The sequence below is a fragment of the Falco peregrinus genome, chromosome 5 (genome assembly GCF_023634155.1).
Source record: "Falco peregrinus isolate bFalPer1 chromosome 5, bFalPer1.pri, whole genome shotgun sequence".
Lineage (NCBI taxonomy): Eukaryota > Metazoa > Chordata > Aves > Falconiformes > Falconidae > Falco > Falco peregrinus.
In genome coordinates, this window is record NC_073725.1 from 105105476 (window position 1) to 105127937 (window position 22462).

The window sequence follows — 22462 nt, forward strand, 5'->3', positions numbered from 1 at the left end:
TAAATAAAAAGCTCTAGAAATAGTGAAAGGTTATTTGAAAAAGTGTAAGCTTTTCCTTCAGACTTGATATAAATATAGAAACTCATTCCCATGAAAGGTTTTGTTATTGGTCAGTTAATGAATTCCTGACTTTTTTCACTACTTAATACTCTGTTCTTTATTTAACTGACAGTGCTTAAAGTGTGGGAGAAGTTCTGGTGCCCATGTTTTAGTAATGCCACAGTTAAATACTTGCTTGTGTCCTGAGCAGAGTCCCAGTATGCTGCGGAATTTAATCTTTGGTGAGATTTTTAGGTCCAAGTTGCTGAACTATATGTGACAAAGTAGCTAAATGGAATTTGCCAAAACAACCTGCAATCCTTGAGGCATGGTGGAGGGCAGAACTAGTGTAGACATGACCGCGTACACTTGGAGAAGTTTAGTTGATTAGCTCCAGTGGTGACAGGCCTGTTACAATCTTAAAACATGACATTCTGTCTGTTTGCATCAGAATGACAGGAGTGGTTCTTGTCACTCAATGTACCGCTTTATGCAAGAATAATCTTTCTCAGTGAAACAGTATTCTGAAAGTTGCCGTCCTTTGTAGCTGATTATGTTTAATAAAAGCAGATTTCCTTCCTTGACTAGTTTAATTCCATATCCTTGAGAGAGAGGTGTGAAAAATATCATACAGCACTCTTTTAAAATGTGTGCAGGAGTTTTTCTCTTTTCAACACAGAGAAGCCTCTAAATTGGCTGCAGGCTTAATGGCATAATGGTCCTACTTGATATGTTTGTTACAAACTTACATTTTTAGCCTTTTCAGTTGAAATGCAAGCTATAATGCAGAAAAAGATGAAGTTGCAAATGAAGAGATAAGGAAATAGCAGTACAGGAGTTTAAAAATTTTGTATTGGATTGGTATGCCCCCAAATGTTACTTGCTTTAAATAGTGTTACCGTCTTTATTTGGTCCTTCTGATCTTTCTAAATGACTCTTAGTGAACCACAGGAATTCATGTTTGCCTTCAGAAAGAGATCCGGATTATATGAATCCAAACAAAAAGGATTTTCAGAAAACACCCATTTCCTTTATCAAGAACATGATGTGATGGCACTTGAATGGTCATTTTGAGGGTGTTAGTAACTTCCATATAGGCTAGCTGAAAATGCGGTTTGGTTGGATTTCATGAACTAAGAAATCCCTTGTCTATCTAATCAGTAAGTATCCAATCTGGCTAAACTAAGTGGATTTCCCAGCCTTAGGTTCTCAATGAGAATGAACTTCCATTTTGAAAACAAAATGGAGCCTACTCTCTTTCATTGAGCATGAATTATGTGAGTTTTTTGCATGGAGGCTTGCTTTTTGTGACAGTGTCATGATGGGGGGTGTGTGTGTGTCTTTTTTTTTTTTTCCAATGGACCAGAGAATCATACCTGGATGGCTGACTGTAGGGTGGAGGTGAGCAAACGTTTCTTTTTAATGAGGAGTTGTTCTCTTTGTAAAGATTTCAGCATGTATCTGTGATACAACAGTGGGATGAGGTAATGACTAAAAATTTCAAACATGTTATTTATTGCCGTTTCTTATTCCTTAGTATTATTGAAATGCCAGAGGAATAATTTTAGGCTGCACATTCAAAGTGAGCCAGTGAATAGTCTTTCTAATCTTAGCTTTTGCAATATTCATGAAACATTGATATTTTGTTACAGAAACATAATAGAAGACTCTCTTCTCATCCTCCCCAACGTTAATGCAGCTATACTTCTGTCAGACAGTAGAAAAGCCTGCATCCTCCTTTTGGCTAGTAGCCAGGGCTTTCTGTTTCAGTTGTGAACAGAGTTCATGTGTCAAGGGGGATGCTTTTATAGTGGTGTATATCAGACGTGATTTATTGCATTAACCTGTGGTAGTTAACAGATGAAGAAATAAATTAAGTTTAAAGCTTTAAATCAAGCCTCTGTTTCTTCAGAAGATGAAATGTTACATCATAAGGAGTATCTGATTTTTACATCAAAATGTAGAACTTGATCTTCAGATTTTTTTTTTCCCCCTCTTTCATAAAATTGCTTTTAATTTTTACAGGAAGTTAATCAAATGCAGACATGATAAAAAGCATTTTGTAGCTTCTTTGGGTTTTATTAACGATGAGATATTTTACAGTGCTGTGCATTGATTCACAGTATAAATAAACATGTTCTGAAGAGAGCATGGGAAAAGAGTAGGTGTGGGACAGCTCGCTGGTACATGTACCTGCTTCGGTGGTGCAGGCTGTCATCTGTGTACATCCAGATTCATAAGGGCTGTTTTTCTTTCTTAATATGTTTATGACACATAGTTCATGATAGTAGCACAATAAAAGGTTATATTAGTATTCAGGAAGTCAGCTCAATAGTAAGAATCAGTCATCTGTGTTTGCTTTGGTGGATGTTTTTGTTTCAAGATAGTAAGTGTTCGATCTTGCTCATCTAAGTGCCCCCCTCGTCTCTCGGTAGATGCTATGGGAGCTTGAAGAGCTCGTGTCTGGAGGATTAGACCTTGGTAAATCAAACATACACACAATCTTAATGAGATGCTTTGCCTTTAGGAATAAAAGTGTATCAAGTAAACTCTCCACATTAACTTAAAACTTTTCTGAGCCAGATTTTACTGTATTAGATTTGGCTTTTTCCTTCTGGAAAATAAATAAAATTTTCCACAATCTCCTTTTACTTCCAAAATGTACAAATCTAGCATAGAAGAGAAATAGTATTTGGGATTTCAAGTGAAGGAGTCAGTATATTTTATGAAGAGGTCAAGCCATGGGTGGGGGTTTTTTTCTGCTTTTAAAATTAGTACCAGAGGTACGTGAATCTATTATCTTAACTTAAAACATCTAAGAGAGTCAGTATTGTTCAAAACTGTTGTTTGAAGCTAAAATGCTCTTGCATATCTCAAGCTTCACCAGGTAAACTACTTCAAATATTTTTTTAATGTGTGATTTAGTATCACAAATATCCCAGTGTGTTCAAATAAATTAGCTTTTATTAATGGTATATTAGTGTACACTTTTGATAAGTTGAGCAGATGGCATTACAAAGAACAGTTCTGAACAGTAAGTTCTATTTATTATTTAACAGTATCTTCATAAAATATTTACAGCTGTAGTAACAACCTTTACTTTTGCAGATTGAAAAGAATTTTTACTTGGCACAGCTTGTCTCTAAGTGGTTTGAACTTTCCTTTTATTATCTGAGTGAGTATTCATGTAGATTTGTGAAATGCGCTTTTATCTTCAAACAGACTTAGCAGCTGACTATTCTAAACAAAACACACACAGCTTGAATATTCTTATCTGAAAAAATACTGTTGTAGTCAGTGATTCTGTGTGCAGAAAGACTGCACGATCAGATAAGATGTAAAAATTACAGAGCTTAATATAAACTGCCATAAATTGTTCATTTATGTCATCGTCATGCTTCAAGACAGGTAACACAATTTTTTTAGTAAATGCCTTAGAAACTTTAAAATGTTCGATGTGTGTTGTAATCTTTATATATTTATTATATATTATATATATAATATATATATAAGTCCATTATATACTTAATTATTGCCATTATAGAACTACCTACAGCACAGTAAAGGTTGCACAAAAAGATCTCACTGATGTATTTTGGGAGGCATGTTAATTGGGTGTCTACAAATTGTGTCTAAATAAAGACTTCAATAAGGATATCTTTGTCCAACAGATTTTTTATTATATCTATTTATAGTATGTGTGTGAGGGAACCTGAACAGGAAACCCTACACAACTTAAGGACAAAAACGCTATTTTATGATTTTTAATTCTTTTTCTTACCATTGCCAACAAAATTCGAGGGAACGTAGCTGGGTTCTGTCCTGAGTTTTATGCAGAAATAATAGTTATAGGTCATATTCAGTCTTTGTAAAAAAGTCTACAGTTTCACTGATCTTTTACAACAATATATATTATAATATATATTATACAACAAAGATATTTTACAGCAAATGTAAAATATAGGGATCATTTTTGCAAAACTATTTTAAGAAGGATCAATGTTTTGTTTCCAGACAAACCTTTATAATGATGCTGGTTTAATATAGTATCATAGAATTGTTTAGGTTGCAAAAGACATGTAAGGTCAAGTCCAGCCATTACCCTACCACTGTCAAGTCCACTACTAAACCATGTCCCCAAGTGCCACATCTACACATCTTTTAAATACTTCCAGGGGTGGTGACTCAACCACTTCCCTGGGCAGCCTGTTCCAATGCTTGACAAATCTTTTGGTGAAGAAATTTTTCATATGAAATACTGGATTTTTCTTCTGAATGCAAAGCAGTAGATGGGACAACATAAGCATTCTAGAAGACAAATAATGCATACTTCGGTCTTGACAGAGATACGTCTTTATTTTTAATTCAATGTTCTGCAGTGGAAACCAACTGACATATATCCTTAATCTAGTTTAGTACTTTATTGGAGTCTATGGCAACATCTTGTCTTCATTGTATACAAAATTCTGTACTAAATACATAGCTGTGAGAAAGGAAACAATATGTCTCTAGCTGTGTGTTTGTTTTTTTTTTTATTTCATGGCTTATCTTGTTTGTGTTCTTTTTTTTTTTTCTTTCTTATTTTTTCTCCCTCTTCACTGCTACAAGTCATTTTCCTTTGTAAAGCTTTGCTTTTTGTTGGGTAGTGTCATACAGCCTTGTGTTACAGGAAGCATAAGGTGTTGATTCATTGTAATTAATCTAATAAACTCCTTAAATTAACTCATGGTACTAGAAGTTCTAGAACTTTTATTCATTCAGATTTAGGACTTTAAGTGATTGTGCTGGACCACAGAATCTGGGACCTTAAAAAACTGAAGCTGATAATTCACTATACATTTAATTCAGTGGCTATTTATTCTCCAGGCTACAAAATAGTTGTAGAAGCAACTTTGTTAAAGATAGAGCCACAGCTCAGAGGATATTACTAGTGTCAAAAGTTCCTGCAGTAATAAATGTTTTGTTCAGTAAAATTCCAGATTATCCTTACTGAACATCACTAGCAGGATCACTAGGAAACTAGCAGGCAAGCAAGTCAGTGTCGTTCAGTCATTCCTCGGTAGATGTTTCAAGGGATCAAGCATACATCTGAGCTACTAAGATGTGGAGATGCCATTTCCAGGGCTTATTTTGCCAGAGCTGGAGCTTAAAGATCAAATGGAAGATGAACAGTTAAAACATCTACTAAGGAGGAGGAGGAATTTGGCACTGAAACAGAGAAACATGGATGAAGGCTGAGTATCTTCATGGGCTGCCTTTCCAAGTGGTAGGTCTCCACTTGCACTTTTCTCAGGCTGGATGGACTTGGTTTCAGGCTTTTATTTCCAAGGTAAACTTTGTATAGCAATCTTCAAACCAAGCTCAGCTGGCAGGTTTGATAACCCCTCTCCCTCCCACAGTCTGAGGAGTTTCTATAGAGTCCTACCTTCTAATCTTTCATTTTTAAAACTGCAGTACTGGGAAGAAAATGATTGGAGGCTTTTAGCTAAATGAAAAAAAAATCCATCTGTAAGAAAGGTCAAGTATTATAAATAACAGCTCTGAAATTACTGTTGCAAGGAATTGTAAGGATGATCTCCTGTCTTTCCCTCACACATCATGTACTTCCTTTTCTCAGCCATGATCTAGTCTGTGATAATCTGTTTGAGGGTTTCAAGAGTGTTAGTCACAGTGTATGCAGTTATAGGAACCATCCCTGTCTTATTCTTTGATATCTGGAAAAGCCTTACTACAGAATCTGAGTAACTTATTTTAGACTTGTGTTCCTCTGGAAGTCAGATCTGCTCATCACTGGTAATGCCTATTAATTTGTCTCCTTTCCGTCTTTAAGATAATGTTTTATTTTGTTCTATCTGCTACCTACTTATGCCAGTGGTTGCTTTTATTATTGATCTGGTAAATCATTTTATTTCCAAACCATGTGGGTCTAACACACCTATTGATACAGTATCCCTCCTATCGAAGTGTAACATTCATCGGTTATTTCAAAATAGATTTCTCTGACAGTTTTTTAGCTTTATGGTTTTGTATTTAAAATATCAAATAGTAATTCAGTATTTCAGTGGTTTTATAATAGACAGGTGGTTTTCTTAATTAGCTTGCATACTGCTGCAATTCAGAATAGATTTATCCAGTAAACAGAATGTTCACAAGTAACAGTAGTAGCGCCCTGTAGAAAAAAAAGAGCAAGACATTAATTTAAAATTTATTTGAAAAAACCCTGCAACACTGATTATTTCTCAGTACAGCTCTCATTGATGTTGACAGTTGGGAAGTCCAAGGGATCAAAACACCTTTAAGACAGTGAAGGACCAAACAGAAAGCTGTAAATTAGGTCTTGTTTTCAGTAGAACTATATTTTGTTACTTGAGGTACAGTTGAGAACCAGAACTTGTAATTTTGATTTAGGGGTGTGTGCAGCTGAAAAATGCTGGTCATAGACAGTTTATGAATATGTTTAGCCTAGATCATTTCTAGTTATGGGAACAGTGAGGTATCTAAACCAGTCTGTCAGTAAGATAGTAGGAAAACACTTTTAAAATTTTAATATCTTTGTAAGTTTGAGATGGGCAATATGAAATGCTTTCTTATAATGGGAAATTAGACTTGATGTATTCACTGCATTGCAGACAAACATTGAATATCTCTAATAGAATGGGAAAAAAGGAAGTAATAACCAGGCCAGATGTGTAAAAATGTTGGAAGAAACTATTTAAGGTAGCCTGTAGCTTGGTAAATAGGTGTAATGCTTCAGCCTGATTTCTGCTCATTGGAAGAGCACTGCACGTATTAGGTGAAAAAACAATTTGTGAAGAATTTTGTTACACCCTGTATGTATCGGATCAGGCTCATAAGTTATGGAGGAACATACGGTGACTTCGATATGTTTCACTACCTTTTTAATTAACTCCTTTCGGTAAAAACGGCTTGTTTTGTTAGGCTGCTACATTTAAGGCTCTTTAATAACACTACAGTAGTACTAAGAAGAAAGGAGTTTAACATACCAGTGTGAATAGTAAGTTCATTCTCACCAAAATGAAGTGAGGTTCTTGACTGCTAAGATAAGAAAGGAGGATACCTATTGTGAAAACTGGCAAAATGTACTTTTAGTACTGTCTGCTCTCTATAAAGACTGGCTGTTGTTGTGTAGTCAGGGATGCTTTCAGTGAATGGGAAAGTTACAGATTGATGATAACAAATGGTTAGTCATCAGTCTTCTGGTGGATGGTCTTCAGTTTAGTGTAGGTGAATGATACAACAACCTTATTGTGAAGTTCTCAGTTCTTGTTACAGGATGATAGTGGGGAGAGATTATTTTTAATGAAGTTTTCATTTCCTTTGTAACTGTTGTGTAAATTATCATAAATCCTGCTGTATTGAAGTTGAAATGTCTTTTGTTTCCCCTATGCTTAGCTTAATTAAAATAGAACTAGTGAAATTTTTAATAAACTGGGAAAACAAATGCATGAACAGCGTTAAAATATCAAAGAAAAAATGTGGAAATGTAAGTTTAAACGTGAGATTTTTTTTGAGAAGTGACTAAGGAGCACAACTTTATAGAAAGCTCGTGGTACTTTTTGGAAAATCTGGCTGTTCTAGTGTGAGATCATCTGTGAATGAAAAGGGTTCAAAATACCATTAGGACAATTGATAATTGTGTGACTTTGTCATGTTAATCACATTTTTCTCTTTTCATAGTGCAGTAACAGTTGCAGTGAGGTTTTTGGGTTAGTAATTCAGTTTCATAATATTTTAACTTGGAAAGCTGTAGTAGGAGGATTTATTAGCGAGACTGCTTAACACTGAAGTCTGTCATGTATGCTGTCTTGTGCTTTTTAGTGACTTTATCAATGTGCTTCGGATATTGATATTCTTTCTGGCTGGCTGTCAGGTAGACTGAAAAACTGAGAAGATTTACATCTCAGCCTTTGATGTTACAAAAATGACTCAATTGTCATGATTAATATTTGCTTTATGTTGGTATCTAAAAATGCCTACCGTGATCATTGTGCTATGATGTGTTTTAGCACACATAATAAGAAAACTGCCTGTACACCAAATATTTAATGCCAAAATAGAGAAGACAGAAAAGACAGAGAGAACTATGGCTATCCTGACTCTACAGAAAAGAAGCTGAGGCACTGCGTGTTAGAGTCCTTCAGGAGCTATAAGCAACAGGAATGACTCCCAGATCTTTCATGCGTTAGTCCAGTGCTTTCATTGCACAACATCTGTCCTGTTGTTGTTGGATGGTGAGGTTTGACAGGCAGCCATTTAATTTGCTATTTTTTAACCAAGTTTGTGTGTTCTTGTTATTGTTTGGTCAGTTCTCTAATCTGTATAATTGCATGGTTGGAGCTGCAGTGTGTTCAGCACTTAGGTCCCACTGCCAAACTATTTGCTGGTTTGGTCAACTGCAACAGGTCAGTCTAGCTTTGATCTGACTTCATGCGTGAAATCTCAGCAATGTTTGCCTACCTTTGTAAAGTAGTTTAAGATCTCACTGGTGAAAAGCGCTTATTAGGAGGGAAGTGAAGAATGCTATGGTTACTTTTCAGAAATGATTGTACGGCAATAATTATAGGGTAGGAGAAAAGTTTTGGAAGGAGTAAAAACAGAAGTCAGCTTCTAGTTTTTAGTGTCATACAAAGGTCTGGCTAATTCACATTAGTGCTTTGCGTAGCTTCACTGGTATGATTAAAGGCTCTATAGTGTCCCCAGCTAGTACAGCTGGTAGGCTGCCCCATCGTGCATCACATGACATAATTGCAGCTTCACAGACCCGCACTGTTCAGGTCAGGGTTGTCTCTGCTTGTTGAAAATCGGTAGGAGTAATGAGTTGCTGTCAGACATCAAGTCAGTGTGTCTCCGAAGGCTCGTAAGGCTGCCATGTCCTTTAGCTCTCAACACTCAACTAAACTGAAGAGAGAAACCTGTCAGAAGTACAGCCAAGGAAATCTAAGGTGTCTTAGTACTTGAAGCCTGTGTTTTCTCTTTTCTTCCTCTATTGTCACTCTGTTATTGATATAGAAAAGATGACAGCTGAAAATGTCAACACTTTCCTTTGTCTCATCTTGCAGGCCGAAACAACAGCAACAGAATGGTTTTTCCCTGTTTCCTTCTACCAAGGGCTGGAATTTCAGAGGGGTAAGTGTGGTGGTGTTTTGTTCATACTCTGTTCATACCTCCTGCTTCATTCGGTTGCTGTGTAACTTTGTAGTTAAACCATGATCTGCAGGGACTAAAATCATGGCAAAATAATTACAGAACTGAACTTTTAATTTTCTGACCTCTTAAAAGGCTTTCTTAAAAAAAGGGCTTTTGTTTATGTGATTAGCTGATTTATGATGAGGGGTGGGGAAGATAATTTAATGTAAGTGTGTTAATGTACATTATGATTTAAAAAGAAAAGATGTGTGTTTTCATATCTGAAAATAAATCAGCAAAACGGAACTGATAGGTACAGGGTTTTTAAGTGCTTTTTTACTCTAATAGATATTTGCGAGATTAGTTATTGAAAGCTTGTATATGTGAATTTTGCAGAAGTACAGTTGGAGATTCATAACAAAAATTACATGATTTCTTACAAGGCAAAAGGGAATAGGTTTTATTTTTGTTTGGCTAAGCAAGGAAATATGAAGTATGCCTGTTCCCACAGTAATTGAGTGAAAAGGTACATGAAAAACCAATGTAAGTGAAACAGAGAACCTTAATATTTGCTGGGGGTATTGGGAGCTTTGATTCATGTCTGCTTCAGGTTTCAGAGGTATAATTCTTATGTAGATTAATTGCTTCAGAAAGTCATGTTGTTCACTCTCTGTGCGCTATGCTCTGTGAAGTCTTCTACACCATTTGTTGAAAAACTCAGTGTGACGGTGGTGACAATGGTGTGTTTGCCATTTGTGTAAGTACTGTAGCCTGGGATAGAGTCTAGGAGAAGGAGTTGTCACTGCATGTTGTATCTAAGTCATAGTATTACTGTAATCTTTTGGTTAAAGGTAGGGCTTTTCTGCCTTTCAAACTTCATTTGGTATAATAAACAGTAAATTACCGTTACCTGTAATGTAGACTGACTTACGCTGAATCTAAACAGTTCAGTTTTGTATTCAGGACAGCATATAATTCTGTTTTCTTTGAGTTCCTTCCAACAAAAAAATTACATAGAAAACCATTACTTAAATGCTTTGCTGAAAGTGTAAATGACATTGGCAGGTTTACTGATCTGTGGTGGTGATAATATGGTAAAATTAATTAAAATGTAAATTATTTTTCACAATATCTGCTAATGACTTCTGCATTCTAATTTGGTATTATAGTGTCCACTATTGTTTACTGTGAGCATTTTATTTTCACCATCTATTTCTTGCATTGTACCACAAAGCTACAGAATGAAGTTGTCAGCATTACCAAGAAAATAGTTCCGTCACAACAGCATTGTCAAGAATGCAGGGAAAATACCAACAACCTCTAATCTGTAGATTAATTATAAATTTCAGAGCCAGTTTAAAAGTAAAATTGACTGTAGTATTTCTCCTAATTCTCAGCTATGCTCGAAAAGTAACAGAGGAAGAAGGTAGGTATGAAAGTAGTAGGAAAAGTGTTGCAGGTATGAGTTGTAGACGGAGAAACAATGATTCTAAGTTCAGAAAACAATAGTGCACTGGAAGTAAGGGCTTAGGGTCACTAAGTGTGGTGGCATGAAGTCTGTCATCAAGCTGCATGGCAGAGGTGGAGTGCGCTAGTACATGAAGAACAGAGAATTGGGGAGTAAAAGGCTGAAGAATCAAGAAGAGAAATGAAGAACCTGAAAGGAAATAGAATAGGTAGTACTAGAGAAAACAGGCAGCGAGTAAAGGATCTTCAAACTGATTCCTCCATGTGTAGAAATTAAGATCTGTGGGAGCTGACTGCCACCTTACTTTTAAGGAAATTTATGGGATACTAAGACAGATGTCAAGTTCTATAGCTTTAATATTTCATAGAATGCATAGTAATTGACAGTTGCAGTTAATTGTTTGAAATAAACTGCTACATCAAGGGAAGAACCTGTATCAGTTGTTCACTTGATCTGTTTGGATGCTGAAACAAGACTGTTGAGCACTGGGGAAGAGAGCAATTCTCTGTTCATGTTTGCATTGCGTCAGCATCAATTTTATTTTGAGGGATGGAAAAATTGTGTTATGAAAAGCCCAATGAGCAGACTTGAAGTCATAAAGGTTTTCATACAGATGCTGAATGATAAAAGGTTAACTTTGATGTCTTCTCAAACAGGAGTAAAACCTTATTGGGTAAAAGAACAGAGTTAATGTTGACAGTGGAGCAGTGCCACGCTTGAGTATAACAAACAATACTCTAGAGATGACTTATTTATAGCTGTTTTGTTTAAACATCTATGCTATAATACAGGATCATTTCAACAGTCACAAAAAATAATAAAGAAAGTGGTGAAGCACCTAATTGCAACATTGTGTTCGTCCCACCTACCCTTGCTTTGCAAGTCAGTTCACTGATTTTAAATGTCTCTGTATCATGCTGATAAGGTGGGCATGTTAAAGCATCCCTGAACGTGTACAAATGCAGACCTCAAAGTAAGATAAAGAAGGCCCAGATGCTAAACATTTACCAAAGAAACTCCTCTGCACTTCCCTTTTACCCTCCTTACATTTATTTTATCAGAAGAAACTTTTTTTTTTTTCTGTGCTGAGCAGCTCTTTTGAGCCCTGTGGCTAGAGATCACATTTAATTCTCTCAATAGGGATTTCCATGTCACGATATCATTTACATGTTTCTGCCAATGCTGTCAATTTTAGATAACAGTAGCAGTTACTTAACAGAACTTTGGGCAGTGCTTAGGTATCATTGGGGAGAAAGGAGTTTATTTTGATTTTTTAAAAATTATTTCTTTTAATAGATCAATCAATCCTGGTTTAGATTAAATTTAGAATTAAATTTAACGAGCAGTGCAATCTCTCTGCTATGTGCTGCTCCTGCATATACATGAAGCATCAGGTTAATTTGGTCTCTGAAATTGTATAGTCAAGTGTCCAGCAAATAGACTATTTTAGAGGGAAGGAATTTATAGTGAGAATTGTTATTTCAGAGGAAGAAACACAGAACCTGTGGAGACTAGAATATTGCAAACTGGAGGTACAGTGGAATGGGAAAACCAGAACATAAAAGAGTAGGTGGTGGATATGGCACTTAGAGCAGAAAAGGAATAAAGCAAAGGAAAGACACTGGGTGTAGGATTGGAGGAGGAAAGAGGAGGAAGCTGTAGCTTTGGAAAAGGGATAGTCAGGATGGGGAAAGCAAAGAGCAGTGAAAGATGAGAGAGTGAAAAGGGATGAAGTATGGTAATGGAGGAAAGCTAGTGAGTGTGAAAGCAGAGAGATGGAAATAAGGATTGGAGGCAGAAGTCTCCTATAAAACACTACAGGTTTATCAGTTCAACCTTTGCAAATACTAACTCTGGGAAGATAAAGATGCCATGTGGGTGTGGGGCAATTTGTGGCCAGAGCTTGGTAAGAAGAGGCATGAATATCTGATGGGATGGGGCAATTCAGAGGCAGGTTGATAGTGTATATAAAAAGTAACAGCACAGTTCTTAGCGCAGAGATTGGTATTAATTCTATTTTTGATCTCTTCTAATTGCCATTAACTCTCACTCTTTTTCTTCAAATCTCCATGCCCCTCTTCCCTTAACACCTGGATGCAGAGAGGTGGCTTTGCTCAGCACCATTGTTCGGTGCTTGCACGTAAGTGACAGCAGTTCAATATGCTGCTTCTAATGTCTATGGAATTACTGTTGCCATGTAGGGTGGGAAACAGTTTGATTTAATAAAGCATCCCATCAAATGCAGATTACATGCGTACAGTCATACACACACAGTTAGAAGATGTTAAGATTAAAGCCTCTGTGGTTGTTTGCTAGTTGTGATAGTCTTGAATTACAAATAAGCCTAACTACTCTTACCATGGAAAAACAAGTGTGTAAGTTCTGAATTCAAGACTGAGATTCTCTCCTGAGGGGTTTCAGACTTCAGCTTCTTTGTCTCCCCTCCTACCCCCTTAAAATCACCCACTCTCTGTTTTTGCCAGCAGCATAATTTTCTAGATCTTGTCATGTGATTAGTGGGCTTGTGTTACTGAAAGTCTTTAAGTGATATTCTCCCCCCCCCCCCACCCCCACGAGGTACTTTGCAAAAGTAGTGGTACCTGGTAGTCCCACTATTGATATGATGACACTTCAGATGGCCATAAAGAAACTGCCAGACAATCAAAAAAAGCAGTTACCTGATTAATGAAGAATACTGGGGTTGCAGACGTAACTGAAGAGGATGCTGGGTTTTGTCTCCACTTATTATTGATATTTCTTTTTACTGCTCCACCAAGATCTAGCATAATTTCCTGCATATTTTAAACATCTGAACCACTGTGATGGTTTCTCTAGCTTTTTTTTTCCCCTTACACACCAAATTTGGCTGAAGAACTTCAGTGCTAAAAATAAATAGTGACATCTAAACCAACATTTTCTACTTTGAAATAGTTTGAGGCATGTGTTTGGAGTGCGGTTGCCTGAAGACTGAAGATAAATTACTGCAACTAGGCTTCTTCCTATTTCCTCCTTTTTGTTTCCTTTTTAATTTTAGAGAAGCATTGAACTAACCAAGCTGCAGATGCGGTCACCTGTGAGGAAGGCTGATCTAATTTATGAGAAGCCTGACATAAAAATGTGCTAAATGTGCTGAAAGTAAATTTCAGATGTGCAAGTGGTTTCTTTGCTAGTTTTGCTGCCAATGTCTTCATGGGGAAAGAGGTGTCTTTTATGCCAAATGGGAAGAATTCAGACAGTATTTACAAAACAGTATATTTATTTTGTGCAGGCTGGCAGACTTCAGTTATTCCCTTCAGGATGCATGAATCTAAATAAGATAACGGTTTCTAAGAGAGAAGTTTGTTCCTAGCTTTGCCTTGATGATTAATTACGTAAATTGCATAATACTATCACAGAAAGCACCACTTTACCTCTCCTGGATTCTGACTGGTTTTATTTAATGTCTGTATCCACTGATACATTTTCTTAAGCAGTGATGTTACATGTAACAGACACTTATTATAAATGGTGTCAGACAGGCCTTTGTTCTTAATTGTTGAAGCAAAATGATGCACTAATGTATCTACGTCAAATCTGCTTAAATACCATTATAGTATGACCAATATGATTTTAAAACACAAGTTACCATATACATTGAAAAGCGCATGTGGCTTTCTGTTATTTTATATTTATACTCACAATCTGAATAGTTTCCTCCGGGTGTGTGGGGGAGTTACTCTGCCTAGTTGGCAGCATAGCCGTGAGTGGAATATCGTACCTGTTGTGACTTGGCAGTCAGAAACTGGCTCCTTCATGTGTCATAGAAAGACTCTTCCACGCGGGGGCGCCCTGCTGGCATCCCTGCTCTCCGCGCCTGCTCCAGCACTCTGTGCTCATCCGCTTCCCTCTGTGCGGAGACTAATTCTACCTCCTCCTGTAGTAGGTTAAAGAGATTCTAGGTGGGTGCTTGATCCCTGGCCCATCTCATCCCCCTTTCTCTTTGAAAAGAATCCCCTTTTTGCTTTCTAACAGACGATGTATTCCTGTACTCCACTTCCTCCTTTTAGATCTCTTTCTTCTTCCAGTGGGTTGCAAGCTCTTCTGTTTCAGAGTTTGATTGTCCCAGCACTACCACTCTTTTACTGTCTTATTTCAGGCTTGCTTTTATTCTGCCTTTGCGGAGGTGCTGTTGTGCCTCTGTCCAGCATTGACCTTTCTTGGGCCAGAAGGTCTCTGATACCTGATATTAGAAGTGGTAAGAAACAATTCTACAAGTCTTTCTGCTTTAATGTATTAGAATATGGTGCTGTAAACATACAGCCTGTATAATGGGTTTAGTAGAAGCTGAGTTTCTCTGTAGCCATGCAGTTCCTGCTTTGGAGCATTGCAGGAGCAGGGAAAGTTTACTTCAGTGTTGATAGCAGCAATGCAGGGGGCAATAGAAGCATTAAAATTTCCCTTCTCTAATACACAATTTGTAGTTCAGAAGACTGGAGCTTATATTCTGTAGCAAGCTGACACCCTAGACACTGATTCTTATTTGTAAAAGTGTTGGTTTTGATGTCTTCCTGCTTATTCTGTGGGCGGAGTTTTACATAGTTTAGCTTATTATTGGTTTTGTTTTTGAACAAACCATTGGAACTGTTGTTGATTAGTCACAAGACTAATTTCTCTTGGAACAGCAAGGTTTATGTTGGCAAACAAATAGAGATGCTATCAGAAATTCATTGTGTAGCATTTGCGTAACTGGATAGCAGTCAATTCCATCTGCAGTTCCAAAACATACATCAGAATTGTTGTATTCTTAATGTATACACTGAATTTAAAAAGCAATTCAGTGTGACCAGTTAGAAAATTTTGAAGAATTCAAGAGTGTGTTATTCCAAACTGATGTGCTGACTTGGCATGGTTTAATTACCATAAGTTCTATCCACAACATGTGATGTTAGGTTAGTTATGTTATGCCAGAATGTTCTATTAGAAATTTCTGTAAAACACGGTTGTTTGATACATTAGTTCTTAGGTCCATGATTAATGGCTGTATCTTTTCGTAGGATCAACGGGTAGTGGAAATTACAAGGTTCTTTGCATATAGTAGTACTGCCAGAATCATGAACATGTGCTGGAGAGAAGCTGTCAGTTATTTATATATAAGTTAGTTAGTTATAAAAAAGAAGGGTGCAGGCTGGCCTTCAGGGTTTGCCAGGTTTCTAGTAATTTGAGGCTCTGGGTAGAAAACCCTGGACATGTTTTGAGCTGTTACCACTTGTGTTATCTAGAAGCGTGCTGTAATGCTTAGGAGTTTGCACTGTTTTCATTAACTCAATTCAGTAGCTGTTTTATTAAACTTTCACAGTTTTTACCTATAAATATGAGTTAAGTATACAGCCATAAAACCTGTCCAATTACCTAGTTTACAGGGCTACTTTCAAGTTAATTACATGCTAGTTACAGAAAATACACTTTGGATGATATGTTGCTTGGGGCAAGAATTTTGAAGCATGCTTATAGAGCACTTGGCTAATGCATTCTTGAAATGAAGACACTGTCATAGGCTTTTACATTTGCAAGACTTTTCCATGATTATTTACATCGTACACTGTACATATTCTGTTTATTAAAGCTCAGTTATTCAATTAATATTTTGAGTTTTTCTGATAACAAAGATAGCATGATATCTCCCATTTGGAAAGACTTCTTATAATTTCATGTTATCTTTTCACAAAATCAGTATTTTCTTCAGAAATACTTTATGCAATCATTCTGTTAATGTTGTAGGGCTTTATTTTATGGATCTTTGTAACAAGTTTATTTTTGTTCCGGGTGTGGTTTGTTATTTATAGTAGAAATATTCTGTATGTGCTATAAACCTGTCATGCCAGCTATTTGGCACATACAAACAATACTGAGCTAGAAGCAACATGTGATAAAGCAGATAGGTCCAATTGTCATTCTCTTAGGCTAAGTCTGATGTTCTGTTATATAGCAGATTTCCTGTCTTTAATCATAGATTGGGTGTTACCTTGTACTCCTGCTGTCATTTACTGTTCTTTTCTTTGTTCAACAGCAGATGAACTTGACCCCTGTTCAATTTAACTCAAACCTAACTCTGCCCATTTCTTTGTATTTGTTTCCTCCCACCCCACCAGTGGCTGCTCTCAGAGAACACGTGATCTGAAATTACTACTTCCTATCACTTCGTTTCAGAAACTTGTAATGGTTAACAGGGCGATGCTGTTGTCCAGCTGAATTTGATGCCGCTCAGTCTGAGAAATGAAAATTTTAGGAACAATTTTGAGCTATATAGTGGTATTTTATTGTTGTTACACAATTTCAGATTAGCGGATTTATTTTAAAATGACTAGTGGACATGAATGGTTGTACACATGGATTTCTGTTGCTAATCTTTGTTTTTACTGGTTGTGATACTTGCAGTAGAACTTGTTGTTACTAGAACCTGTTACAAAGATACGTTATTAACATCACCGTTTCCTTTTTTACCAAATCACTGCAATGGTCTTGGTGTCCAATTTCCTAGTGCTCATACTGTAAAATCTCACTGGTCAATCTCAGTTGATTGTAAAAGTTTCCAATTTGGCAGTGTTTGGGTAGTACTAATCGGAACTGTGGAGTGAGTTTTAAACAAAAAGTACAGAAATGGACTACACGTTTAGAAAAAGCTGCAAGAGCATTATTTGCAGAAACATTTGGGAAATCCTCTGCTGTACAAGAGGTTTTGTTCGAACATCTGCCTCTCCATCTCCAGTTCCACATGTTCTGATTTAGGTTGTCAAGTTGTACTTCTGACAGAAAGCTAAATAAAGTCTTCTAAGGACTGGGAGAGAAGGAAAGCATTCTGAAAACTTTTGAATGAGCTTATAAACAGTTCTGTGGAGCTGATGGAAAAAGAAGAGGAAATTTGAGTTCCTCCTGATGTTTTCTGTTGGAAGAAGCATTTTGAGTGGGTTTATTGGTGCTCTCTATGAAGACTGCTGTTATTCCCAAACATAAAAGTGCTTTCAAAGCCAGATTTTCTCTGAGACATCTCAGTCTTAGTAGGAGTCCTAATTATTTTTAAACTAAATATAAGAACAAGATTATTCTTGAAAGCTAATGCTCTTTTCTGTGGTTAGAATGTATGCAGCAATTAAAAACTATGGTTGTCTTTTAAAATCTGGCACAAATGCATAATAAGAGCAATACGATGGTGTCTATTTATAGCAGCCTGGAAACAAATTTTGTTATTACAGTAGCAACCAGAAAAAAAGGTCTTCGTTTTGCTAGATATCATGTAAACATAATAATAAACTATTCTTTCTCTAAAGAATTTATAATCTAAACTCTTATAAGAACATACTGAAATATTTCTTAAATAATTCCAAATTAAATTTTTTAAAGTAAATTCAGATCTGTTGAAGCTCTTAAATTCCACTCATGATGACAGATGTTGTAATTCCTAGGTTCTGCTGCATGTTTTGAAATGATCCTAATGTGATTTGAGATAATATTCTAAAACTCTGAAATGCACATTTGAAAATATTTATTACTTAGTGGCTTTGATTCAAAAATTGTACACTGGTGCTGTCTCTCCGTGGATTGTGGTTAATTGTAAAGCTTTTCAGAGAAAGTTAAATTTAGCATCCTTAAAACACTCATAATGCACAATGAGAAAACAGTTTCAATCTGTCCGTGTGCCAGCAAGCTCCCCACTGAATTTGGAAAGCCTGTTTCGTTTCCAAGTGCTATTTCAATTTTTCAGTGGTTCACAATCTTAAATACCCTCAAAAGAAGTAGTCTAAGTTTCAGCAATCACTGTGTCCTCTCAGACACTTCCAGTCAAAAGCAGACCAGCAGCCTTGTGAAAAGGTTATAAAATGAGGGTTATACCAATCCTAAAAAGATTAGACTGCATGCATGGCCTGACTGGAAGGATACTAGAAGATGATGGGAAAGAATTGCAGTGCTTTCTGAGGGTATTCAGTTGGGCAGTGACTGCTGCAGTTTGGTGTGACACCATTTATTTATGACATCATAATTATTCTTTTCTCAATATCTTCAGAAACTCGTGACAATTTTTCACATTTTGGGAAGCGTTCTTAGAGTTGTCCAAATCACTATCTCTGGCAGTATATGTGAGAAATGACAAACTCAAGACAGTTTGTACTATTGGAGATTGGATGGGCAAATTTGGAAGTCTTGCAGAGAATGTGCCACCAGTAAGCATCTCTTCCAGCCCTTAGAAGGAGCCAGGTCAAGTCTCTGGATCTCTGCTTGATGGTAGCGACAGAACTGGGAATCTCTTGACACAGCCAGGCCACTACTTAGCACATGCCACTGAGGTGTAGAGACCAGTGTTCAAATCTGTGAGGTGTTATGCCAGGTATTTCATTTAGATAAAGTACAGTCCAAGGCAAGAGGTGATGTCAGGAGGTACTCTAATAGTACCTTGTAGGGTGGACAAAAGCAGGACTGAAACTAGTATGTTATCTCTTAAGGATTACTGTCGTGCAAGTCTTTGCGTATTCTCCTGTTTAATTAAATTCTTATGACATTTTATTGTCTTTTCATGATATTTTGTTGAAGAGTGCAGAACCTCTGTTATTTTCACAGCTCAAGCCCCCTCATAGCTTATTTCAAGTAACTTGCTTTCCTCGTGCTGCTGTCACCTGCTGAAATAGATAAAAGCTTCAGAAGTTGTTGTAGTTGGGTTGGTTTTTATTAAAGGAATATTTAAGTAGGTTGATATATTTCTTCAGAGTAACAGGATTTTTTGATAACTTTTTTTTTTACTTTGATATCCAATAGTAAACGTGTATCAACTCCTAGTCTTGAGGAGGCTTTCCTCTATTACCAATCAGTAAACAGAAGAATGGGTTGACTGCTACACAAAGTTTGAAGTCGGCCCCTCTTACAGCACGGTTTCTGAAAAGAGGGAGAAAGCTGCAGGGTTTTTTGGATGGCCTGGTGGCTGCATGTGAACCTGCGTTTGACTCGCTTAGGCTTCTGCATGTGAAAAAGGGAATATGTTACGTGTCTTCCTACCACAGTACTTCAGATATGTATGTTCCCATTTGTCGTACAGTTAAAAATCATAGTTGCAGCAGTAGGATACTGCTGTCCTGCAAGGATGATTTTTACGTATTTATTTTCTTTTTTCTATTTCCTTACTTTTAAGAACTATAAAGAAAGTAACAGTGAAACTGCTTAGGTAGTTTTGCTTGCACTTTGCTATGATTTTGACAAGATCAACCAGCAGAAGTTACTTGGAAACTGGCTGTGTATTGTCTGAATAAAGACTTATCATGTGCTTGTTAAAACATTTGACAGACTTCAACCTTATGCCACCCCAGTGCTTTGGGCATTTTACAAGTAAGAATACTAAGGCAGGAAAGTTTCTCAGACAAAGTGCTGAGGTAGGTTTTTTGAGTTTAAATCATTAATACCCCATGTTCATTCTCTGTTCCTGTAAACCAAAGTTACAGTAATATTTGATTGCTTTTACCTGCAGTTCTGTGGATGTTTCTGGCTATTTGATGTGCTCATGGCCCTGGCATGTTTCATTTCATGTTTTGTTACTGCGTTGGACTCGGTGGCAGTGCTCTAGCTGCACACAGAGACAGCATGAACAGCTTTCATATTTTTATGTATTTTGAATTTGTCAATTATGATTTCTTAGCCTCAATCTTTTGAGGAAGTTCTGCCTGAAATCTAGATATGATGTCTTAGATTTCCTTCCTTGGTACTTGTGTGAGTGTTTACAATTTAAGAAAGCTCAAGCTGCACTTTCAGGTGGATGCTATTGATGTTGCTGTCAACAAAGTGCAGAGTACCTTGGAGCTGACTGCTGCAAAGCTGCAGGGAAAAACCCCAGATACAATGTTTTATTTACTCAGAGGTTAGAGAGCAGTTTTTGCCATCCTGTTAATCTATGTTGATTGATACAGGTAGGTTTTAAATGTGGTTCACTAAATTGATGAGGAAAAGTCTGGCGGGCCAATCTCATGCCTGACACTAGGCTGAAATCTGTGGCATCTGCCTTTAGGCTGCTTAAATTCCAATGCCTACTGAGGCAGAAGGTTATAGGAGATCTAAGAAGTGGCACAAATGCAAATATAAAGAAGCATAGCAAGTCAAAGTGTTTGCATGTCGTGGTCTTCACAAAATGGAATACGGAAATCCAAATTTACCAGGAAATCTGATTGAAAAATGCCTGCCTTCCTAAATTCATCTTTGGTGCAATTTAAGGCCTATGAAAATCGTAACACTTCAAAAAATTGCTCTCCTGTATTTGATCCTGGGTAAGGGATTACCAAATTCTGATAGCAAAGGATTAGGGTTTCATGTGAAGCTGTGAAAAATTAAGAAATAACTTAGATCTAGTAACAGCCTAATAACAAATTAATGAAGAGGAAGGAAAGAACCCTTGACAAAAATTTGCAGGCTTTTATATAGAATTTATATGGATTTTCTTTGAAAAATAAACTGTGTTCTGCTGGAAGGGTCTCAGAAGAAGAAGGTGGCAAGATTTGATTTTAGTTCATCTTTAGGCAGGGACACTGACTAACAGCATTTACAGTACGTCAAGAGGGAAATACTTGAGTAATTTTTAAAATCTTGGCCTAAAATGTCTGCTTCCTGAAGATTGCTTCAACTCGTTTTTTCTGTCTGCAGAGATGTCGTGGCTCTTGTCAAAGGAATTGGTTGCTGACTGGTATCAGTTTCACCTTTTATCTTCTTCCTCCAAACTCAGCAGAAACTTTTTATTCTAATTGAGTTTCGAGCTGATGAAAGACTGCACCAGCTCACTAAGGGCCTGTTTTCTTTAAAAATGAAGTTTGAATTGCTGTTAGCTTGCTACCCAAATTCAAATTTGTCTTGACATTCTTGCCTACTGGAAGTATGCAGAATTTTGCAGCTGGCAAAAAGATCTCCCATGTTTGTAGATCTAAGCAAGTCACAAAAGAATTGAACAGGATAGGGAGAGATCAAGGGTGAGGTGTAAGGATGTTGGCAATGTGAATTAATTATCTGTGTGTGTGAAGAGAGAGTGAGTGTTAAAATCACTGACGCAACGTATTTACTAAAAAGTTAAATATTATTACCAATTAATTAAATCAAAGGAAAAAGGAGGTAACTCTGTTTTTAAAATTACTTTTATTGTTTCTTAAACCTTCATATTTATTCATGTTTGACTTCTTAGTGCATACCCATTTGTCATTGTTTTTCTTAAGCTTTAGACTGAGCTGTTGACCTTATGCTTTAAAGAATCTGCAGTTGCCTATAAATAATCTATACAACCAAGTTTTGAAGCCCTTCTCTTAGAATGGAATTAATCTTTAAGCGATAATAAGCAGATGAAGTTCTATTGGTTTAGAAGTGGAATTACTCAGTTGCAGCAGCTAAAGACCTGAGTTAAATGAAAGTCCCACATGGGCCTAATACTTTTATCATTGCTTATTGCTCTAGCTTTCAATGGAAGTAAATACCATATACGTACGTACTTGTGATTTCTTTCAGCTTCTGGTAGCTATGACTCTTACCAGAACCTCCTTTTAAACCTAACATAAGAAAGGGTGTAATACTGAAGGTGCTGCAGAACACACGCTCTCTTTGTCATTGTAGACAAACTGTGCAGTGAACAGCAGCAGAAGTTAAATGTGTGTGAAGCAATTACCTCAAATTTGGTAAAGCAAGGAACTGTTGACATACAAATGGCATACAAAAAATTAAATAATTTCTAATGTTATTGTATATTTCTTGTTTTAATGTTAGTAGTGGTGTTAAAGCATGGAAGTAGTATGCTGTCATCAAAAAACGCTCACTCTCCCT

General features: G+C 36.7%; 1 protein-coding gene and 1 long non-coding RNA gene across 2 annotated transcripts in view; one reads left to right on the plus strand and one right to left on the minus strand.

The window, feature by feature from the left end:
• ARHGEF3 (Rho guanine nucleotide exchange factor 3) overlaps positions 1-22462 on the plus strand; it is a 144295-nt gene that overhangs the window by 36926 nt on the left and 84907 nt on the right. The window contains exon 2 of the mRNA XM_055805867.1: positions 9120-9186. Within this exon, the coding sequence (XP_055661842.1) occupies positions 9120-9186 (67 nt within the window). The remainder of the gene's footprint in view (positions 1-9119; positions 9187-22462) is intronic.
• LOC129784569 (uncharacterized) lies at positions 4087-13462 on the minus strand. Its single transcript, XR_008747450.1, has 3 exons — positions 13333-13462; positions 10097-10180; positions 4087-6208 (listed from the first exon to the last, which is right to left on the minus strand). It is a non-coding gene; the product is annotated as an uncharacterized LOC129784569 (long non-coding RNA).